General features: G+C 49.9%; 1 protein-coding gene across 3 annotated transcripts; it reads right to left on the bottom strand.

Annotated features, from left to right (window-relative positions):
* Positions 1–136: 136 nt before the first annotated feature.
* VPS16 (VPS16 core subunit of CORVET and HOPS complexes) lies at positions 137–22,802 on the bottom strand. Of its 3 annotated transcripts, XM_047771468.1 has the most exons (24): positions 22,650–22,799; positions 6,558–6,646; positions 6,214–6,311; positions 5,996–6,124; positions 5,771–5,915; positions 5,540–5,655; positions 5,323–5,445; positions 5,137–5,192; positions 4,704–4,793; positions 4,516–4,610; positions 4,305–4,381; positions 3,734–3,865; positions 3,513–3,640; positions 3,350–3,385; positions 3,027–3,135; positions 2,728–2,862; positions 2,524–2,632; positions 2,327–2,424; positions 2,136–2,243; positions 1,763–1,840; positions 1,510–1,679; positions 1,331–1,427; positions 532–635; positions 137–416 (listed from the first exon to the last, which is right to left on the bottom strand). In XM_047771468.1, the coding sequence occupies exons 1-24, from the start codon at positions 22,790–22,792 to the stop codon at positions 272–274; spliced, it is 2,610 nt and encodes an 869-aa protein (XP_047627424.1). In that variant the 5' UTR covers positions 22,793–22,799; the 3' UTR covers positions 137–271. The 3 variants fall into 3 exon arrangements, 2 of the variants coding, with proteins under 2 accessions (XP_047627424.1, XP_047627422.1); XM_047771466.1 differs by having other exon boundaries at positions 2,327–2,632; positions 22,650–22,800; XR_007133893.1 differs by lacking the exon at positions 137–416 and having other exon boundaries at positions 604–635; positions 1,331–1,438; positions 2,327–2,632; positions 22,650–22,802.
* Positions 22,803–23,041: the final 239 nt, after the last annotated feature.

The following is a 23,041-nucleotide window of genomic DNA, read 5'->3' as shown; positions in this document are numbered from 1 at the left end:
TTTACAAATACCTCTTCGTAGTTATCAGGAAAGTCCTCTCAAGCTCATAGCTCCGAGAAAGAATATGGGGAGGGATAGCACAAAACATGCCTTCCACTTGCCTCTGCTTAGACTGGACTGCGTAAGATAAACACTCTCAAATATTCCAACTTTATTTACAATCAGAACTGGCTCCCACCCCAGCTCTTCAGCTTTGCTCTGGGGTCGGAGCTAGATGAGCAGAGACATTTCTGCCAGGATCAGGGCTTGGGGAGACGAGCAGGTGGGCTCCTCACTTCTTTTGGGCTTGTGCCCGGGCCCGCTGAATCTTGTCCACCGTGGCCCCATCTGTGGCTCCGGTGCAGTGGGACAACACGAGGCTCATCTCTGCCTCGTTCCGGTGCTCGATGGCCACGTCTGCAGCCTGAGCCACATCCCTGGGGTTTGAGCAGGAGGGGAGATGGTGTTGGGCTGCCCAAGGGCACAAACCATGCCTCTCACCAGCCCACAGGCTCAGCCACCCACCCTCTTCAGGGCTCTCTGCAGACGCACCCAACCAGAAGCAAGGCCTTGACCTTCTGCTCAGGACCCACGCGGGAGGCGTACTTCTTGGCCTCATATTTGTTGTGTTGCTTCATGCAGATTTCCACAAAGGGCTTAGGATAGGAAGAGGGTGGAAGGACAGGATAAGGCAGAGCCCTCCTGTCCTCTCTCTTATAAGCAATGCCCAGGGGCTATATTATCCCAATGTATTTTATACGCCCTTCAGTATGTATAACCCCCCATCCCCACCCAGTACACACATGCAACAGTTGTGACCTCAACATCCCTAGGGCAGAAACCACCGAAATCAAAGATCTGCTGGAGCTTTAGGACCAATTATTTCCTTGTGTCCACTCTCCCACCCGCTGCTGCCCCTCACAGCAGGCAATCCCCGTCCTCCCAGGGCCTGAGTATTCTCACGGCTGCCCTTATCCCACCCACCCACCACACCTCTGAACCACCTGCCCCAGAAAACAAACCCACCAACAGCCTCTACTGCTCACAAACATGCCCTTCCTGTGCCCCGCCACCCCCATTCAAAATAGGACTTTTCTTCAGGCACGTGGTGTCCCCTGTGGTTTCCTCCTTGGGGAAAGCAGCTCAGCCTCCCTCCCTCCAACATTTGCAGGCAGAGTGGGGTCCAGCCTCCCATGTGCCTGGCCCACAAACGAGCATACACAGGAAGTGCCCACTAGCTCTGCAGGGCAGCTGAACGAATGTGGGAACAGACCATCGGCCTGTCTCTGATCCTGGTCCCCTCCCCGGCGCCGCCTCACTGAAGGTGGGTGGAGGGAGGGCCCCGCCTCACCAGGTAGCCGATGGGGGATTTCTTGCTCTTAGAAAATTTCTCTAGCTCCTCCCAGTCTTCCAGATCTGCCAGGGCGGTTAGCTTCAGCCACCAGAGCCTGTGGGAAAGCTGGGCATGGAGGTGTTGCAGGAGGGGCAGCAGGAATCTGGGACCTACACGTGGACCAGGTCTTCACCTACCTCTTGTCAGGGATGCGGAAGTCACGTGCCACCTGCTCTGCACGCTTGTTGTGGCCGCCAAGGATGAGGGTGGTGACTGTGTCGTGTACAGACAGGTCTAAGAACCGGCCCCCTAGCTCGTCTTCTAGACATCGCTGCAGTCGCAGGAGCCGCATTTGATCCTCTGTGGCCTGGGGACAGGGATGAGAGGGACAAGGAGGGAAGACCTGGGCAGAGGGAGGAGAGGAGAGTCTTAGAGAAGAACGGGCCAAACCTTGGCTGCAAAGTCGTTCTTGGCCTTGTTGAAGGCTTCGGCTGCCTTCTGCAGAGCTGCAACTCGCCCCTCGATATGCTGCAAGGGCAAGAAGAGACGCCTGAGTGCACAGCACGAAGGACCTGGGCCCTCCCCATCCAGGCTGTGGTTTTCTTTCCTAGCCCTTTGTTCCGGCCGGGCACACAGCTCTGGTGTCCCGAGTGGGAAGGCTAGCTCCTCTGGGCCCAACCCCCATCCTGGCCTCACATCTCAGGCTCTCTCTCAACAATGAGGACCAGATGGGGTGTGAGCCACAGTCAAAGCCTAGACTGCTGCAGAAAGAGCAAGGCCAAGGCGCAGCCTGCAGGCCCCACCCCCCCTTCGGCCTTCAGACCTCCTCTGCCGTGTAGCTGGCTCGGATGTGGAAGCTGCCCAGCTCCTGGTGGTTGTCATCCTGGTTATAAAGGTCCTTCAGTGTCTCCAACTCCTGATGTTTACAGAACTGGGGCCACAGGCAGGCAGGCAGTCAGCAAGGCCAACTCAGGAGCTCTGAGGCTCCAGCCCTGCCCTGCCAACCGCACACACCTGTCGGTATAAACTCAGGGCCATGGGCTGATTCCTAAGTGTCATGAAAAAGTCTCCTCGGTTCAGCTCATTCTTCAGGTGCAGCAGCACCGTGAACACTATGGAAAGATAAAGTGAGATGTGGGGGGGGGGGGTCCAGTCCTGCCCCGTGCTCAGCCCAGGGACCCCAACCCTGCCCTCACCCAGACCCTGCTCACCCAGGTCAGTGTCCCCGCTCTCGATGGCCTTGCTTAGTGCCAGTTTGCTCCTCTTCATCTTTAGGAGAAGGGGTACCTGCTCCCCAGAGCGTGGCTCATACTCCAGCAGCTGTGGGGCAGGGAGGAAGGCACAGAGAGAAGGAGGTGGCCTGGACACCTCCAGTGCCCACATCAGAGCATCTGGAGAGGGCTAGGCACCCATACCTTGATAGCCAGCTCCGTGCGGCCACAGCCATAGGCTCGTGCAGCAATGTCAGAGTAAGAGACGCCAGGCGTGTCTCCCAGCTTTTGGTTAATGGCCCGAGCAACATCCTCATCAGACACATCCTTCTGTTGTACCTGCAGAGAAGGTAGTGTCACACACACCTGGCTCTCACCCTCTCACCTCCAGCCCCACTGTCTCAATCAGGACCCATCCTTTCAGCTCTGCACCTCTTATTTCCTCCACCTCACCAGGGTCTGGAAGCCTGTAAATGCTCTTGAATTCTGTCCTACATTCTCACCTTGTAGCAGGCCCAGTGGGCCAGGATCCTGCTGACGCCCTGCACCTCAGGAAGCCGCAGGTACTCACATATCTGAATGGCCAGGGGGTAAAGCCTCCGCAATACAAGCCTGGCAGGGAAGCGGAGGGGGGGGGGGCGGGGGCGGGGAGAAGCATGAGTTGAGGGGAGATAGAAAGAGAAAGAGGGCGGAGTGGTCCCAGCCTGTACCTCAGGCCTCCCAGATCCCAAGGAAATGGGTCAGGAGCAGGGACCACGAGAGCCCGCCAGGGGTGCAATGCCTGCCCGCCCCGGCCCTCCTCCCAGCACCCTTGGGCTTGCTATACCTGTCCAGCAGCACCTGGATGGTGAGTTGCTTGTATCTGTATTTTAGTCGGTTAAGGATGTGGCTGAGGGACAAGTCCTATTGCCAAGGACCTTCAGGCAGCATCTCCCGCCCCTGGCCCTTCCACCCAGCAGTAAACACCCTGTCAACACACTTGCGGATACTGGCTATAGGTAAGGGGGATCCCGATGTGATAGTCCCGGATGGCATTGAGTATACGAAGATCCTGACACATGCGCACGAAGCTGTCGGGTGGAAACCTGTCCAGGAAACACTTTCCGAAGGAGGCCGCCTGAGAAGAGCCAGAGAGTCACACAGAGCTTCCTCTGTGCCAGCCCACCCCTGCCCAGCACCCCCTCCCTCCAGCCCTGCCATCCAAGCCAACCCTGAGCAGACTCTTCTGCATGTCTGGCCAGTGCTCATGTCCTGCAGCCTCGATGCACTGCTGCACGGCCTGGGGCAGCTGCCCCAGCTCCTGGATCTCCCGCAGGTACTCATCCGCCTTCTGGCTCTCTTTCTGGGGGAGGGGGAGGGTGCCAGGGGCAGGGCATCATGACCAAGAACACTCCCATGTCTGGCCCCCAACCCCTCTGGGCTGTGGTTCAAATGGCTGGTTGAGTGGGCTACAGAGGCCACAGCCCACCCAGTCCATCACCCAAGGCGGCCACACCCGGCCCCCAATTGCCCACAATTGCCTGTGAGGGGCCCTAAGGCCTCTCAATGGTAGCCCTGACTTGTGCCTAGCCTGGGGGTAGTGGGGACTCCCTGGTCCTGCCCATCACATGGAGGACACTATGTCCCTTCAATCCACCGGAGCCAGCGCTCCCTAGCACAGCACAGCCCAGTGTCTTGCCCAGACCCCTGTCTTGGCAGGTAGCACCAGGCTGCAGGGGCAGGGCTGGGCCGAGCAGGGGAAGGAGAGCATCCTGGGCTCAGGGAGAAGCCTAGGCCTTTACCTCATACTCCTTCTGGGCCTCCAGCAGCAGCGCTCCGGGGGCCATCGAGGCGATTTTAAAGATCTCCTCACTGGCCACTGGGAGAGGGAGGTGGTGAGTCAGAAAACCCTCAACCCTGCCTCAGAGCCCTTCCCTCTGCACTGCCCCCAGGCAGCTGTGGTGCCGAGGAGTCCCTGCCCCGGGTCAGCTGGTGCCTTCATGAGGGCCTCACCTGGAACCTCGTGCAAGAACTCATGGGTGGTGCGGGAGAAGATGCGGACTCCATCCAGCTCAGGCACCAGGTAGGAGTCCTCGTCCAGCACAAACCTGAGCTTGGTCAAGGTTCACAAGAGCCCTCAGCGATGGGGTGGGGCAGGCGACCCTCCCTCCCTCACCCCCCAGGCAGCCCTCCAAGGATACTGGATGCTCTCAGGTGTGTCACCCACCACCATGAGCCGCCTCTCCCAGGCCACCACAACAGCCCTCTCCTTGCTGCGAGGACGGCTGCACCTATGGGCAGCACAACACACACACACACACACGTGTGGGACACACACAGGATGCCTGACCCACAGCCTCATCTCCCACATTGCTGCTTATATCACTTTGCCTGGTGACGACCCTGCCCCTCCTCCCATTCCTCTGGCTGACCTGTCTGTTCCCGTCACCCTTTGCTGTCAGCTCCCGGGGCATCTGGAGCCCAGAGGGGGCTGGGGTTCCCTCGAATGTGCACTGGCAGAGGGGACAAGACACAGGCTCCACATGGCTTGGTCAGCAGCCAGGATGAATCAACTTGTCCCAGGAGACAAGACTATGTCCACTGCCACCCCCAGCATAACACCCCCATCCTCACCAGACCATCTGTTTCGGGGGGGCCCGGATGTTGCAGTTGAACTCACACAGCTTCTCCTGTAAGGGTGCAGGGAATGTCACAGCCCTGTCCCAGGAGTCACTAGTCTGGTTGAAAAGCCCTTCCCCTTCCCCCAAAAGATCCTTCCCGGACCAGGCACGATGCCCCTGTGTCGTCCCAGGATCACACCTTGAAGGATGCCGTGCCCATCCAGATGTAGCCTGTGTCTGTGAAGAGTGCCAGATGCCGGCTGGTGAAGGAGACAGCCATCTGCAGGAAGCTGCTCACTCCTGGGGCCAGGCCGGGGAGTGTCTGGGGCAGGAAGGACACCAGAGAGCCTGGCTTCTCAGAGCCTCACCTCTGCCTCCCCAGACCCTCCATTTCTCTCCCACCCAGGGCCCCTCACCACTGGGGAGCAGGTCGCATGGTCCAGGAGGTAAAGATCAGGTCCCACGGCCAGAAGAATGTGTGCCACTCGGTCCCGGCACAGCGTGGTCCAGCATGAGGGTGCACTCTGCAGACCTGTGGCCAGGGAAGAGGACAGCCTCAGGCTGACTAGAGCTTCTGCCCCTGAGGGTCCCCGGGACCGGAGGCACATCTGGGTGCTGCAGGCTGTCTCGGGGGTGTCTGGGCCCACCTGGCACCTCTGGCATCCGGCGGAGTTTGAGGTCGCTCACGTTGGCGCTGAGGGTGAAGCGGTGGGCCCCTGTGAGGATGGCCACCCCAGAACCAAGCTCGGTATGGAAGATGCGGGCATCTAGAACCCGGTTCTGGAGCACCTCCTGGGGAGAGGGGGACGTAGGTTGAGGGAGCCACAGAGGCACAGACTCCATCCCTTTCCCCCAGCCCCCTGGGGCCCTACGTTGCCCATGCTGAAGTGTCTCCGGAAGTCACCATGAAGCCCGTACACCAGCACGACGCCGTCCTCCTGCACGCAGAGCAGCTCCTCCTCGGCCGACCAGCCCAGGGACACCACGGGCCCGCTCTTCCACTGTGGGGGAGAGGGAGGATCCAGAGGCTGTCCTCGGGAGGACGCAGAACCCTGTCCAGCCCCAGCCGTGAGGCAGGCAGAACGCTCACCATCAGACTGGCCAGAGGCATGCCAGAAGCCGAGTAGATCTCGAGCACCGGCCGCACGCTGGCAGCCTTCTCCTTCCGCCAGGGGTTCCTCAGCAGTGCTGCAGTTTGAGAAGACACCTCCTGTCCTAGCTGCCCAGGCCCAGTCCATGTGAAGGAGCATTTAAGAACTAGCTCCTTCGGCCCGGCCTGTGTGTGCCAGGCCTCAGGAGAACCAGAATTAGAAAGCATCTCAGTAGGATGGAGAGGGGGGTGGGTAGCATGTGCCAGCAAGAACAACCCAATAGCAAGGCCCCCAGGAATCAAAGACCTTGAGTCCCTCCCTTGGTGACAGAGGGGTGACTTACCAATGGGGCCCCCATAGGGTGCAGCAGCCACCAGGCAGTCCCTGAGTTCCTCCTTCAGGTCCCAGTCCATGCTATACAGCTCATATTTCCTGCGCACACCAAGATGAGCAGAGACTAGCCTCCAGATGGGGTGAGCCCCAGAGGAGCCCCTAAAGCCTTGACTTGTCCTCCACAGGAAAGTTGAGCAGCAGGGGGGCGGGAGGGAGTTGATGACTAGGTCCAGCTAGGCCCAGTGACCACATGCATGCTTAAGGACAGCAGGTGAGGGAGCAGAGGGTGTTGGCAGGGCACGCTGTGTGGCCAATAGCCAGGGCACAGAGTTAGGTGGGACGAGGCCGGGGTGGCTGGCTTGGGCCTTTATTAGCAGGAAATAAGACCCTCTAGGAGGCAGCCTTTCTTCTATCTCTGGTTCTTAACCTGGAATCTGGTTATGGGTTTTATATCCAGGGGTCCAGCTCAACGCCTGTTGATAATGAACTCAGTTTTAGAGGGATTGAGTGAGTAGTGCCTGAAAGAAATCCAAGAGGAACACTTTAGTGAGCCCAGAGCTGGGCAGAGTCCTGGGTTGCAGATGCCAATCTGTGAATGCTTGGCTCACAGGAGGTAACTGAAATTACAAACTGGCACGAGATGACTGCAATCCGAGCATGCATGGATCACCAAGAGATGTGGGTTGTATGAGAAGATGGGAGCAGGAGGCCTGAGGCATGCCATCATGTGATGGTTGGAGGTGAGGAAAAGGGGACAGAGAAGAAGTGGGCACTTCTCCAGGACACCAAGAGAATGTTCAAGAAGGAGGGGAGTCAGCAGTAACATTTTAAGGATCAGGAGGATGCCCATCATTTCCTTCTATTGAGAGTCTTCTTGGCATTCTAGCCAAAAAAATATAAGAAAAAAATAAATAAATAAAGTGAGGTTTCTATTTTGGAGAAGGAAGGAGATAAGAGATTGTCTACTTAGAAAATCCTAAGCAGTCTATGGAGCAATGAATGAAAGAGCTCAGTAAATGATCAACAAAAATCAATATATTTTTCTATATCAATTAGTTTACTACACCATAGCAAGAACTAATTACAAATATTAATTTTAGGAGTTCCCGTCGTGGCGCAGTGGTTAACGAATCCGACTAGGAACCATGAGGTTGCGGGTTCGGTCCCTGCCCTTGCTCAGTGGGTTAACGATCCGGCGTTGCCGTGAGCTGTGGTGTAGGTTGCAGACATGGCTCGGATCCCGAGTTGCTGTGGCTCTGGCGTAGGCGGGTGGCTACAGCTCTGATTCAACCCCTAGCCTGGGAACCTCCATATGCTGCAGGAGCAGCCCAAGAAATAGCAAAAAAGACAAAACAAACAAACAAACAAACAAAAACCAAAAAAAAAAAAGAAAGAAATATTAATTTTAGGAGTTCCCGTTGGGGCTCAGTGGTCACCGAATCCGACTAGGAACCATGAGGTTGCGGGTTCGGTTCCTGCCCTTGCTCAGTGGGTTAAGGATCCGGCGTTGCTGTGAGCTGTGGTGTAGGTCGCAGACGTGGCTCGGATCCTGCGTTGCTGTGGCTCTGGCACAGGCCGGTGGCTACAGTTCCAATTAGACCCCTAGCCTGGGAACCTCCACATGCCACAGAAGCACCCCTAAAAAAGGCAAAAAGACAACAAAAAAAAGAAATATTAATTTAAAAAAATCCTAATCATGATAGCAATGAAACTATAAGATACCCAAGAATAAATCTAACACAATTTTTTTGGTGTGAAATCAAAGTTTTCTCAAGGATACAGAAAACATGAAGAAAAATTCTAAAGGATCTATGGGTGCACAAGAATTCCAATAAAAATCACCCCAAATTTTTGGTGGGGAAGGAAGCACAAACTGATTCTATAGTTCATGTAGGGAGAAAAAAGATCATCTGAAAGAGAAAATACTGGATAGTATTTAAGAACATTTGAAAATATGAGAACAGATATACATCAGATTATCAAATACACTTAAAAATTAAAGTAAATTAAAACTAGTTTTGGCACAGGAATAAGCAAATAGATCAATGGAAAAGAAAATAATACAGAAAAAGACCTGGGAATAGAGTATATAATAGAGATGGCACTTCAAATTGGTACAAATTGATACCTGAAATGAGACAATGAATCATAAGGGAAGAATCACAATAAATGCTATTTCATTATGTAATCTCTACAATAAAAGAGTTCCAGATGGAATTCAAGATTTAACTGCTTAAAAATTAAAAAAAAAATTGTATCAGAACAAATCTTGCTTATTTTTACAATCTCAAAGTAAAAAAATTTCTGAACATGATATAAAACCTGGAAGTCTCTAAGAAAAAAACGAACATGAGTCTAAATAAAAATTAAGACCTTTTGTGTACTTCTATATAAAAGAGGTAAAAGCACATATTTACATTTGCTGCTATTTGAAAAAGCAGCTCTGGGCAAATTTCCAAGAATCCACAAAACAGTGGTTACTTGCAGGTGAGGAGTGGAATCAGTTAAAGAGGAGCAGGGATGGGAATGAGACTGAGTTTTTAAACCACTTTCATGGTTATTTATTAAAATAATTAATATTACAAATTTTATACATTGAAAAAATCCACCAAAAACAAACTAGGAAGACAAACTATGAAAAGGAGAAAAAAAATGTGGAAAAGGAAAACTGTTCTTAAAAATAAAAAAAGCCTCTAATTGTAAAAAATAAAAATAAAAATAAAATAAAAATGGTCAAGGGCTTTATCATAACTATTTTATGTGAAGATACTTAAAAACTACACATAAAAAAACTTGAGAAAATGTAAGTGAATATTTTCATAATGTGAACCATGGAAAAGTCTTTCACAGCAAGACACAGAAAGGAATAGACTGATAGATTTTAGTACATAAAAACTTAAAATATGTAAGTTAAAAATTAGTACATAAAAGTCGTGACCACTGACAGAAAATTTGTAACGTCTGTAACAAAGGCTTGTAATGGAGAAAATATAAAGAGCTCCTTTACAAATCAATGGAAACAACACAATAGAAAAATAGTCAAAAGATATGAATAGACATATTTAATGACTAGGAAATATTAATTTAAAAGTTATTTTTATGTTTTGGCTATCTGAATGGCAAAAATTAACAGGATAATAAACAACATGCAATATTGCTAAAGATGTGGAAAAATGAACATCTTCCCACACATGAGTGGGAGAGTGAAATGGTTCAACCCTTATGGAAAAAAAGGAGGCACCATCTCCCCAACTTTTCAATGTGTGTGCCCTCTGAGCAATTTCCTTCCAAGAGCCTAACCTATACAATTACTTGCACGAAGTACGCAAAGGTAGGAATTCACTGTAGCACTGTTTAAAATAGCTCCCCATCAACAACAACAACAAAATCCAGGAGTTCCCATCATGGCTCAGCACAAATGAATCTGACTAGCATCCATGAGGACGCAGGTTCGATCCCTGGCCTCACTCAGTGGGTTAAGGATACGGTGTTGCTGTGAGCTGTGGTGTAGTTTGCAGATGTGGCTTGGCTCCCACATTGCTGTGGCTGTGGTGTAGGCCAGCAGCTGCAGCTCCAATTTGACCCCTAGCCTGGGAACCTCTATATGCTGTGGGTGCGGCCATAAAAAAACCAAAAGAAAAAAAGGAAAAATCCTGGAAAAATCTCCTTAAATGCCCGTCAAAATGCACATAAATAAACTACTCTATGTCCATGCTGGGGAATATTATGTGGCTATTAACAAGGTGACTAAGTATACTGACATCAAGTGATCGCTAAGATATATTGCTAAGTAAATAAAAGCAACTGCTGCTCAGTCTGAAACATATGAATCCATTTACACAATAAAAAGCACATATTTTCATAAGCATATTTACATGCAATCACACGTATGTGTGTAAATACATGGAAAAACTCTCATAGGCCTCTACACTAAGCCAGAGACAGTGGTTCCCTTTAGGGAGGGTGGTGAATGGGGGAGGGGAATTGGGAGCCTGATGATTTGTAGGCATTATCTGAATTTTTTAACCTCACATGCATTTCTTTTGACATCTTGTTACTAATATCCTCAGACGAAATCAGATGGGAAAATAGATACTCCAACAGACCTAGAATGCCAGTAATCAATGCATTGAGGCTCAGCTCCAAATTCACCCTTCCGTACCTGTGTGTGTTAACAGACACTATTCTTTTAAGCATTTCTCCTTCACAGTGATCCTCCTCAGTAGAGGGCGCTGGAGAGACGTTGCAGGAGGAGAGGATTTCCCGCAGTTTCCAGCAGGGGAGTCAGCCGCAGCCAGGGTGTGAAGACATCTGGTGGCACCCTGACCCAGCCACTCAGCAACCTCCAAGGCTCACCCAGACTGGTGATCACCTTCCCATGGCTCCTTGGACAGACACAGCCTTCCTGGCCTTCTGCCTATGCTAGGTCCTTCTTCCTCTGCATGCCAAGATGGTCACTGGCTGCCCGGCCTGTGCCCTCGCGTGTTTCCACTGACCCCCTCTGCACAATCAGGCACCCAGTCGCTGGCTGTGGCTTGCTTTTCAGACCCTGTGTGCTCCAGGCTGCCTGCACCAGCTCCCCAACTCCCCCTGCACGCCCACACCACAGGCCACTAGTTGTTGCTCCCCTGTGCCCTGCTACCCCCTGAAAGATGGGATTTGGGGGTTGCTTTGGTCATGTGCTGGGGCTTGAGTGTGGTGCTGACTTCCCTGCCAATGGGAAATGGGTGCTAATAATCCACTGCATGCAGCAGTATCACAATTAATCGAGCTGCAGTTCACTGCGGTGAAAGGCCAAGTAAAACACGTGTTTTGGGAGTGACTTCTATGCTTTACTGTATAGCAAGAATGATGACTGTAAGGGCTGTGGTGAGGGTGGGTAATTCTGAGTGCACGTGGACATTTACAAAGAGAAAGTGACAAGTTTAGGTCTATTAACTTTCAGGTAAAGCCATGGTCTGAGAAGCAGAAAGTTTCTGTAACAGCCTAAAAGAATCTCTTATTTCTTGTAGCTATACACCTGCTCCCGCTGAAAATCAAAGTTAGAGTTTGTGTGGGTTGTTAAATGACAACAGTTGAATTCTCCAGCACGTCATTTCTCATGTGACAGTGAGGGCACTAATTAGAAAAGAAAGGGATCCTGAAATGGGGAAAGGAGACATCTGGTTAGACCCAGATGAAACACGCAAGCTTGAACCCCCAAGTCCTTCTGAGGCTTTCTCACCAGTAGAAGTAGCCTGCCCTCCTGTGTCCAAGGAGGCACCTCCCTCTGCTTGAAAATGTTCTGTTAACCTCACTTGAGGCAGACGTCTGGGAAGCCTCCTTCACCAAGGCTGACCTGGCTAACACTACTGCTGAGTGGTCAATCAGCCAAGAGCAGACAGCAGTATGGCACCATTCCCAGGGGGAATCGGTCTGCAAACTGATTAGACTGCACCTCTTCAATCCTGGAGGGGGCAAAGATTTGTCCTCACTGGGATACATATTCTGAATGTGGGTCTGTCTTCCTTACCTGTAATGCCTACCATCTGTGGGCTCAGAGAACATCTCACCTACCATTGCAGCATTCCGCAAAGACTTGCGACTAAGCCAGGACCTAATTGTACAGCAAAGTGCAGTAGTAGGCTCAGGTCCTTGAAATTACTCTTTTGTTTGCTTATATTTTTAGGGCCTCAACTGCAGCATATGGAGGTTCCCAGGCTAAGGGTCAAATCAGGAGCTGTAGCCACCGGCCTACGCCACAGCCACAGCAAGGTGGGATCTGAGCCATGTCTGTGACCTACACCACAGCTCACTGTAAAGCCAGATCCCTTAACCCACTGAGCAAGGCCAGGGATTGAACCTGCATCCTCATGAATGCTAGTCAGATTCCTTTCCGCTGAGCCATGATGGGAACTCCTGAAATCAACTACCCTTATGCCCCATTTCCCAGAGGTGGCTAACCTAAATTTACTGATGATGCAGTTATAGAGCCAAATGGGAGACAGCATCCTAAAAATATGGGGCTCTGTCTTACAGGATGCAAGTTCATGCTTTGCATCAAAGACGGTGTTATCTCCTCCACAGTCAGATTACCTGGAGCCCAGAATCAAGGGGTGGAAGTGGGAGTGGCTCCTCTCATTATTACACTTAATGACTCTCTTATAAAAACATTGCTTTCAGTTTCAGTAACTTTTGAGATCTACTGGTTTGGAGAACTTCCTCTCTAAGGGCAGAATGTTTTCACTACTGGACACAACAAAGGATTCACTGAATTGGAAGGTAAGAATGCCTCCTTGCCATGTGGGGCTCCTTCTGCCGCTGAACCAACAGGCAAGAAAATGGGGTTAATTCACTGGTTGAAGTGATTATCCTGACTGCCAAGGGGAAATCAAGTTGCTGCTACATAACGGAGACAAGGAGGACTATGTCTGAAACCCAGGGGCTCCTCGGGGGCACCTCTTAGGACTTCCATGTCTAACATGAAAGGTTAATGAAAACCTCAGCGACCAAAAAAAGAAGCATCACCGAGGTTTAGCTCACTTAACTATGTAAAGAACCCAGAGCAGTGGAGGTTCTGGCCTAGGGCAAGGGAAACATGGGATGGGGAGCTGAAAAAGAAGCCACAGATATCAACAACGACCTTGTGACCAATTACAGAAATGAATACAGTAGTCACTTTGAGTATTTTCTTTGAGCTTGTTAAATGAATGTGCTTATATGAATATACTAGCCATTATCTTCTCTCCTTCCCATTTTTCTTTTTTTTCTTTTTTCTTATCTTTTTAAGACTGTACCCACGGCACATGGAGGTTTACAGGCTAGGGATTGAATCAGAGCTGTAGCTGCCAGCCTACACCACAGCCACAGCAATGCCAGATCTGAGCCTCACCTGCACCCTACACCACAGCTCACGGCAACGCCGGATCCTTGATCCACTGAGCGAGGCCAGGGATCGAACCCAAAACCTCATGGTTCCTAGTTGGATTCGTTTCCGCTGCACCATGACGGGAACTCCCATTTTTATTTTCTATCCAAATTATTGGAGGTTAACTTCAAATTTTAATTTTTAGGTAAGAGAATATTCAGTGGGACTGTAATTCAATTTGAGGAGTAACTAATACAATGATTAATACAATGACTATTAAGACTATATGTCTTCTCGCTTTTGGAAAAAGTAGTTTACTTGTAAGAAGGATGGTGGTATCCTGTTAAGCAGAAATACAGCTGTTCTTTCGTTGTGAGGGTGTGCCAAAGTGGGTAGAGGGTACATGTGGAAGCTGAGCAGCCAAAGGGCAGACTGTGCCAGTTATCAAGGTATCGGCTCCCAGCTCCAGACTCACCCTTCAATACAAGTTCCACCATGAGCCAGATATTAAGCTTTCTCAGTAGAGGGCCCTGCAGTGTAGGAACACTGTAGGAGGAAGGGGCTCTCTGGTGGTTTCCAACAGCTACAAGGTCACTCAGCAGTGTAGGTATGAGAACATCTGGTGACACTGTCCCAACCATGTACCCTGAACACACAACCCCTTGGTGACCTCAGCCTTGGCAGCGCCTGGCATCCACCTTTCTGTAGTTCTTTGCACAACACACTGCATGCTGCAGGTCTCCTGCTCACCCTAGTGCTCCCACTCCCTGTGAAAGTCCATGAATCTGGCCACCAGCTAAGGCTCATCTGTGCCCTACCAGTGCCTGAGAGTGCTGCCTCCTGCTTGCCCAGTGACTGTGGACTTGCACTGGCCCAGGCAAACCAGCAACTCCTCCACCATCCAATGGGTTGCAACTGTACCTTCTCAAGCATAGTTGGAACCCCAGCTTGGGGAGGACACCCCCCCTCTTCCAATTTATCCTTCCTTTATCTTCAGGAAAGTTTTATCTTATAGTTACTTTGTTTTTGTGTGTGTGTGTGTGTGCACTCGGGGGCGGGGCGGGGGGATTAGGGCGGCACCTGTGGCATATGGAAGTTCCCAGATGAGGGGTCAAATCAGAGCTGTAGCTGCCAGCCTATGCTGTGTCCACAGCAATGTGAGACCCAAGCTGTGTCTTTGACCTACCCCATAGCTCAACGCAACCCGGGATCCTTAACCCAGTGAGAGGGGCCAGGGATCGAACTGGTGTCCTTATGGATACTAGCTGGGTTCCTTACTGCTGAACCACAGGGGCAACTCCTCTTATAGTTACTTTGTTATCATAGTTTAATAGTCTTATATTGAACTTCCCTCAATTAATCACTGTATGGTTTTTGTCTCCTAATTAGAACTGTATTGATATAACTAGTGTCACATTCAACAGATCCCTTGCTCATCACAAAGGGGGAATGTATCAATTTATGACAAAGGATATGGCCATCAGCCTCCAAATACTTGTCAATGTCAGCCTCCCTCCCAGCAGACAATCTGATACAATGATGCCTTCAGACATGATGCCAGGACATTGCCTACAAAGCATTTCTGTTGAAAATGTTAACCCGAATTTGATCTACACGCAGTTCCTTTAGATCTAACATGCAGTTTTAGGAAATACAGGCTATGAAAGAGCAAGAAATTCAAAGGCACCACGAAGAAGCAGTGGTACCATTCCAAAAGTGACTTGATTTCTTAAACAAGTCAATGTCATGAAAACAAATGGTGGGGGGAGAGTGAGGATGATGAGGTTCAATTTTACAAGAGACAATTAAGAGAGGTAAGCAAATGAATAATTCTCGATTTGAACAAACCAGTTATTAAAAAAAAGACACCTTGAGGACAACTGGAGAAGTCTGAAGGACTGGTTGTTAGAAGATATTAAATGTTGATTTTGTTAGGTGTGCAATAGAAACAGTACTGTAGTTTTTATAGGAAACTTTTTTATTTTTTCCAAAGTAAAGCACATTAAAGTTATGACTGTAATTTACTTTGGAGTTCCCGTCGGGGCTCAGTGATAATGAACCTGATTAGTACCCATGAGGATGTGGGTTTGATCCCTGGCTTTGCTCAGTAGGTTAAGGATCTGGCATTGCGAGAGCTGCAGTGTAGGTCACAGATGTGGCTCAGATCTGCTGTGGCTGTTGCTGTGGCTGTGGCTGGTAGCTACAGCTCCCATTTGACCCCTAGCCTGGGAACTTCCACATTGCCGCCAGTGAGGCCCTAAAAAGACTAAGCAAACAAATAAATAAATAAAGTTATAACTCTAATTTACTTTAGAATACAGCAGAAAATGTACTTGATTGAAAAGCTATGCCTGGGGTTTGTTTTTGATCTTGGCGCACCTATAGCATAGGAAGTTCCTGGACCAGGGACTGACTCCATGCCATAGTATTGACAATGGCAGATTCTTAATCAAGTGCTCCACCAGGGAACTCCACAGGGGTTGCTTTTAAATAGTCCCCAAAAATGTGTATTTGGGGAGGCAGGGCAGGTAGATGAAAAGAGAAGGGCAAAGTGCTGCCTTGTTGAAACTTGGGTGATGAGCACACGGATGTCCCCCATATTACTTTTAGTACACTTATGCATAGTTGAACTTTTTCTTAATGTTTTTAAACTTACAAAATAGTTGAAGCAAATATACTGCAACACATTAACTAATCTTTAAGCCTAAATGATGGCTATAGGTGTTCTTTCTACTATTCCTGCTTTGTTGTACATTTGAAATTTTTTACAGTAAAAGGTTAAATACAAATGCCAACAAAGGAGGTAGGTCACCTCTATCCGACACTCCAGGCAGCCAAGCTTGAATGAGATCTGAGCTGTGCCTACTAACAGGACACGACACTAACAGTCGTGTCCAGTAACAGGATGTCCCTGAGAACAGGGTGATTGCGTGGGAAAGGTCGGAGGGAAGAGAGAGAAAGGAAGCATGTGGTGCTGGCAGTTTTCAGACCTTTGGGGTGGGGAAGTGAAAGACGAGGTGAGGAGGAAGGACTTGTTTATTTTTTGAATAGGGGAGTTTTCTGGTAGGTGGGGAGATTTGAGTCTAGCACTTGGCATCTCATAGGAGCTCTTGAAGGTAGGGATGGTGGAAAACAATGTACAGTGGAGGTCTTCGAATCTTCCTGCAGGAAAGAAATACCTGGGTGCTTGCTAAACTACAGATCAAGTTCCCCGGACTCGCCCCAGAGGTAAAGGAGTAGAGCTGGCCTAGGAAGCCGCATGTAGCCAGCACCTTGGGTGATCTTTTTTTTTTTTTTTTTTTTTTGTCTTTTTGCTATTTCTTGGGCCGCTCCTGCAGCATATGGAGGTTCCCAGGCTAGGGGTCGAATTAGAGCTGTAGCCGCTGGCCTACGCCAGAGCCACAGCAACGCGGGATCCGAGCCGCGTCTGCAACCTACACCACAGCTCACGGCAACGCTGGATCGTGAACCCACTGAGCAAGGGCAGGGATCAAACCCGCAACCTCATGGTTCCTAGTCGGATTCGTTAACCACTGCGCCACAACGGGAACTCCACCTTGGGTGATCTTGATGCAGCGGGTCATGGATAACAACAGCTGGAGAAACGTGTGGCTGAGGGAGGGTGTGGATGGACAGTGCATGGTTTCAGAGAAGGGCACATCTCCTTAGCAAGTTGGGAACACAACAGGTAGATGTGGCCGTGGGGTGGGGAGCCTAGGCCCTCCCAGGCAATGACTTCCAGCTTCTTGGGAAGCATGAGCGGGAGTCAGCAGTTGGGAGGAGGGACCGAGGAGGTTCAGTCTTCAATATTTCCAAAAGATCTGAACTGATTACAAGTAACTGCGGCTTCATATAATCTGTGGCATATGGAAGTTCCCAGGCTAGGGGTGGATTCCCAGCCACAGCCACGGCTGCAACCACATGGGATCCTTAACCCACTGAGAGGCCAGGGATCAAACCTGCATCCTCATGGATACTAGTCAAGTTTGTTACCACTGAGCCACAATGGAAACTCCTCTGTGTAATCTTTTAAAAGAAAAGGTAGAGCCATTGTGGTGAGTGTAAGCTGGCCCCATAGAAGAGGATTGTGAGGGCCTAGTTAAGGCTGGTGGCCACGGATTTGTAGTAGACCTGTCCTGCCGGTGTGTGACCCTCGGCAGAGTGGGTACAAGCAGAGACACGACGAGTGGCTGACATGCTGTGAGGTGCTCCTGTGCCAGGCAGGTGCAACTGAAGGACGAAGGGAAAAAGCAAGAAACTGAAATAACCGAGCATGGCTATATGCCATGCTGGACAGAGAGGGATGCATTTGCAGAAGGGGGTTCTGCGTGGACACAATGAGAACAGAGGGTTCTGTGGATGCGGATCCCAGTGAGGTCAAAGGACAGGTGTATTAGGAGGCATCAGTGTCAATGAGGACAGGGCCTTGTCTGAATTTCATGTTTCAGAGGTAAAGCAGTTCTGGATGAGCACAAGAGCTGAGTGCGTGGCTAAGGTGGACAAAAATCGCTTGAGTAAAGCTCATGCAGCCATGAAGCCAGGTGGCCACTTAAATTACCCTGGAAGGTGAGCCTAGGAGGCTTTGGCCCAAAGTGTCCAATCATACAATCGGTGAGGGACGCAGTCGAGGAGGTTTGCACTGACACGGACCGGAACAGGAAAGAGGCAGAGCCTCTGAAGGCAGCACACGAGTAAGGGGCAGGAAGCAAAGCATGGGCCACCTCCCCCAGGCTTCAAGGTGAAGAAGGCTTCTCAGGGCCTGCGCCTTGAGTTAGGCATGGGGGTATGGGTGGACAGAGTGAGGGTAGCACTGCAGGAAAGTCTAGAGGTGAGGACTTTAAGGATAGGCCATACCTTCAGCAACGAAGGCCAGTTACACATTTCTCCTCTACTCGCAGGTCCCAGAAGTGGAAATCCCCACGGCAGCAGTAAGTGGACCCCAGCATTCTATTTTTTTTTTGGTCTTTTTGTCTTTTTTTCTAGGGCCACACCCAAAGCACATGGAGGTTCCCAGGCTAGGGGTCAAATCGGAGCTGTAGCTGCCAACCTACGCCACAGCCCCAGCAACTCGGGATCTGAGCTGAGTCTTCGACCTACACCACAGCTCAGAGCAACGCCGGATCCTTAACCCACCTGGCAAGGTCAGGGATCAAACCCTCGTCCTCATGGATGCTAGTCGGGTTCATTAACCACTGAGCCACGAAAGGGAACTCCGACCCTGCTTTCTAACACCAGAAAATCACTACACCTGGCCGGTGTAGCAGTCTCAATTTCAGCCTCCTCTGGGAAACGGAGAAGAAATCCCTGTTGAAGTACAGCTGAGCTGCTGGGAAAGCGTGTGAGAGAAGAGATCATCTCCACCCTCTCCAGGCTGGGCTATCAGACCGCAGGGGAGAAAGAAGCGCTAACACAGGTCTAACTTTGGGGAATAATCCACAGACCCCCAAATCTCCAGGCCCTGCAGAGTCCACTATCACCTCTGAAATCCTCTGGCTCCAGCCTGCCTTAAAAATAACTACTGCTAAAGTACCCTGGTGTGCGCTGTTGCTGGAAATGTAAAGCAGTGCAGCTGCTATAGAAAACAGGATAGTTCCTCAAAATATTAAACACAGAATTGCCATAGGATCCAGAAACTCCATTTTTGGGTACATATCCCAAAGAACTGAAAACAGGGTCTCAAAGACATATTCGTACATCATTGTTTACAGCAGCATTATTGACAACAGCCACAAGGTGGAAGCAACTCAAGTGTTCAGTGATGGATGAATACATAAATAAAACATGGTTTACGTATACAACAGAAATTGTTTTTTTGTTTGTTTGTTTTTTTGCTTTTTAGGACCGCAGGTGCGGCACATGGAAGTTCCCAGGCTAATGGTGAAGCCGGAGCTGCAGCTGCCCACCTACACCCCAGCCACAGCAATGTGGGATCCGAGCCTCATCTGCGACCTACACCACAACTCATGGCAATGCCGGATCCTTAATCCCCCAGAGATCGAACCAGTGTCCTCAGGGATACTAGTTGGGTTCATTTCCATTGAGCCACAACGGGAACTCCTACAGTGGATTATTCAGCCTTAAAAAGGAAGGTAATTCTGGTAATTCCACAACATGGATGAACTTTGAGGACAGTATGCTAATAGAAATAAGCCAGTTGCAAGAAAGCAAATACTGGAGTTGCCCCTGTGGTGCAGTGGGTTAAGAATCTGACTGCAGTGGCTCAGGTTGCTGCTCAGGATCAATCCCCAGCTGGGTGCAGCGGGTGAAAGGACCTGGCATTGCTGCAGCTGCAGCACAGTTTGCAGCTGCAGCTCAGATTCAGTCCGTGGCCTGTGAATTTCCACGAGCCACAGGTACAGTCAAAAGGAAGGGGGAAGGGCTAAAATTCTGGAGCCCTGTAAGAACTAATTCCCTCTCCTTGCCCTCCCAAATTAGTAATTTCTTCCAGAACATTACTTCCAATGCGAAAGAATCCCATCCTGGTGTTCCCTTGTGGTGTAGCAAGTTAAGGATTTGGTGTTGTCACGGCAGCAGCTCTGGTCACTGCTGTGGCACAGGTTCAAGCTCTGGCCCAGGAACTTTCACATGCCTTGGGCTCAGCCAAAAAATGAAATAAAGAAAAAGAATACCACCCTGTGGCTAGGACTTGAAATAGCTGCCATTTGTTTATCATTCATTCACTTATTTGAACATGCACTAAGTCCTGGCATAAGGGTATGCACAAGTACAAATAAAACCAAGTATCTGTACCTATCATATCTCTACTCTGGTTGAGAAGCTAAAACATGTTACGTTATTTTCCTGCTTAAAAGCAAAACCCTGATGCTTTAAACAGGTTCCTAGAAGGAGACTAGGTTCACATCCTGGCTCCACTGCTTAATACCTGTGTAACCTGGTCACCTCACTTCTCTGTGCCTTAGTTTCCCCATCAGTAAAATGGGGTTAAAATAATGATACCTACCTCATGGGGTTGTGAGACTTAACTTAATATACATAAAGTATTTAGCACAGTGCCTAGTAAATCAAAAAGGCTCAACATCCAATACAAAAAATAATACATCCTTTGCAGCAAGGCTTACACCTCTACTCCTTATAGCCTACCTTTACCTGTGCTGGCCGAACAGCAGAGGTAAGTAGGCTAGCCACACAGGTCATGTCTGTCATGTACTCCACACTTATACTCATTTGAAATTCTATTGGTGTATAAACAAAGTTAAGACTTCACATGATAGAAAATTCTCTGGCAATGAGGTCATCATTTGCAAAATTTTCCTATTTAACATGCCTGTGTAGGCAACATGTATTTTCAAAAGTAATACAAGTTAATATTTTTAAAAGTCTATGCTATGTTGTAAATTACATGGCTGACTATGTCACCTGGTATCTCTTCTCAACAAAAAAGTTTAAATCACTGTCACTTCCTACCGACTTTACTGATTTTTTAATTAAATTTTTACAATTTTTTCACACTGTATAGGTATATTTATAAGATATAAGAATTAGAAATAGGATTTCCTGCTGTGGCACCATGGGATTGGTGATGTCTTGGGACACTGGGGCACATGTTCAATCCCTGGCCTGGCACAGTGGGTTAGCGATCCAGCATTGCCACAGCTGTGGCTGGATCTGATCCCTGGCTCAGGAACTCCATAAGCCATGGGGTGGCCAAAAAAGAAAAAGAAAAGAATTAGAAATAAACAGCAAGTGCAATAGATCTCTAAAAATCGCTACCAGGCATTTGTCCATCTCAGAAATGTTAAGTGCTGATATTTTGTGGATCAAAAATTACACTGAGTAGTTCCCACTGTTGCTCAGTGGAAACAAACCCAACTAGTATCCATGAGGATGTGGGTTTTTTTCCTTGACCTTGCTCAGTGGGTTAACCATCTGGCCTTGCCGCTAGCTAGAGCGAAGGTGGCAGACAGGGCTTGGATCCGACATTGCTGTGGTTGTGATGCAGGCTGGCAGCTGCAGCTCCGATTGAACCCCTAGCCTGGGAACTTCCATATGCTGCAAAATGTGACCCTAAAAAGCAAAACAAACAAACATACAAAAACGACATTGAAAAGTTTTAATATGTGAACAACAATGGTAGTTTCACTAGCACAAACAGTTGTCTTCTACTGAAATAAGACCCCAATGCAACGTCTTGGTGATCTTTAGTCACAATCAACAGTCTTAAAAAAAAAACTTTATTAGGCAACTACTACATAGGAGACACCGTTCTAAATATGCATTGGAGATAAAGAGATACAAGAAATATGCTCTCAGCCCTCAAGGAATTTGGTTTAGCAGAAGAAACCTATACAAATATTTCCCTACTGTGTCATTCATAACAGACCCTAGCACTGGGTCCTGTGAGGCCCAAAGAGAAGGTCAGGTGAAAGTCAACTCTTTTGAGATTAGATCAGGGAAAGTTTCAGAAAGAACCCTTGAACTAAGTTCTGAAGGATGAGCAAAAATTCTCCAGTGAGGTAAAGAGGGAAAAGGCAGGTCCTGCAGAAGGAACCGCAGGCTAGAGCAAACACAGGGAGCCTTTTAACTTCGTGCTGTGTGGGAGCCCTGTTCTTTGCAACTGGAACACAGACTCGGTAGGAAAAAGGCAAATGAGATTGAAGAGTTATACAGCTATAACACAAAAAGAAATTTGTACGTTATCTTACTTCAAAGAGAAGTCACTGAAAAAAATCCTAACCAGGGTAATGACGTTATTGGTCTACACTTTAGAAAGATTAGTGGTTTAGGACTCTACGACTCCCATGAAAGGGTTGCTCCAACATGGGGTCCTCATTCGCCCTGTCCCTGGATTCCCTGACGACTCGCTTCCTTCTCCCAGTCTTGGTTAGCACTGTTACCCTTCCCGCCGTGAGGTCTACTCCCCCCTAGGAGCGCCCCTGTGGTCTGATTTCCGCAGAACCTCCTGGCAGGAGACTCGGCACTCACTGTCACCTGTGGGCGGCCACCCTCAACGTGATCCAAGCATCCTTATGGAGGCTGACAGCCCTGGACTTCACCGCTGGGCTGTACCCCTCCTTGTGTGACCACCGGCTGTGCCTTAGTTTCTTTCTCGGGAACAGGGGAAGGCCGGGCCCTAGGCTGCTGTGCGTTAAGTGGTAGACGCCGGGATAGAGCCGGCGAGGGGCGGACCCCAGCGCCCGTAGAGACGGGGACTTACGCTGCCGGCTCCGCCCGGAGACTAAGCCAGCTAGCGAGCAAGGTAAGGTGGGCCGTGGGAGGCAGGGCGGGGCGGCTCACCGGTAAAAGGCAGAGTCCCCGAGCGGGTTCCAGTTCGCGGTGTAGCAGTCCATGGCCAGTGCAGGAGGTGGCTGGCCAGCGCGGAGCGGACACCCGCCTAGTGCGGGCTGCAGGAGGGCACTTCCACTTCCGCTTCCGCCCATCTGGGTCACGTGGCTAGGCTGCCGCCACAACCATCACCACTGTGGGCGGCTGCACTTGGCTGCTGCCGCGTCCCCGCCCACGCCCGGGCCTGGCGGCCGCCCGGGCGGGCCCGGCCCTGGCTCCTGCTCCCTGCGGCGGCTCGCCCCGCCGCACTATCGTCCCCTCGGGTGTTGCGGGGCCGGGCAGGGCCGGACATGGGTGACCGGAAGTGGGAGTTGTGAACGTCGCCGCCTGGGGTCCGGAGGCCC

This window comes from Phacochoerus africanus, chromosome 3 (assembly GCF_016906955.1).
Source record: "Phacochoerus africanus isolate WHEZ1 chromosome 3, ROS_Pafr_v1, whole genome shotgun sequence".
In the NCBI taxonomy this organism is placed as follows: Eukaryota; Metazoa; Chordata; class Mammalia; order Artiodactyla; family Suidae; genus Phacochoerus; species Phacochoerus africanus.
This window is presented reverse-complemented; position numbering and strand designations above follow the sequence as displayed.

What these genes read in the sequence shown, in the direction of transcription:
- VPS16 (XM_047771466.1), bottom strand. Translation starts at nt 22,792, where the DNA reads ATGGGCGGAAGCGGAAGTGGAAGTGCCCTCCTGCAGCCCGCACTAGGC. An exon ending in ACCCTATGGGGGCCCCATTG is followed by an intron (nt 6,312 to 6,557) that starts GTAAGTCACCCC and finishes CTCAAACTGCAG; the next exon opens with CACTGCTGAGGAACCCCTGG. An exon ending in CCCTGAGTTTATACCGACAG is followed by an intron (nt 2,244 to 2,326) that starts GTGTGTGCGGTT and finishes CTGTGGCCCCAG; the next exon opens with TTCTGTAAACATCAGGAGTT.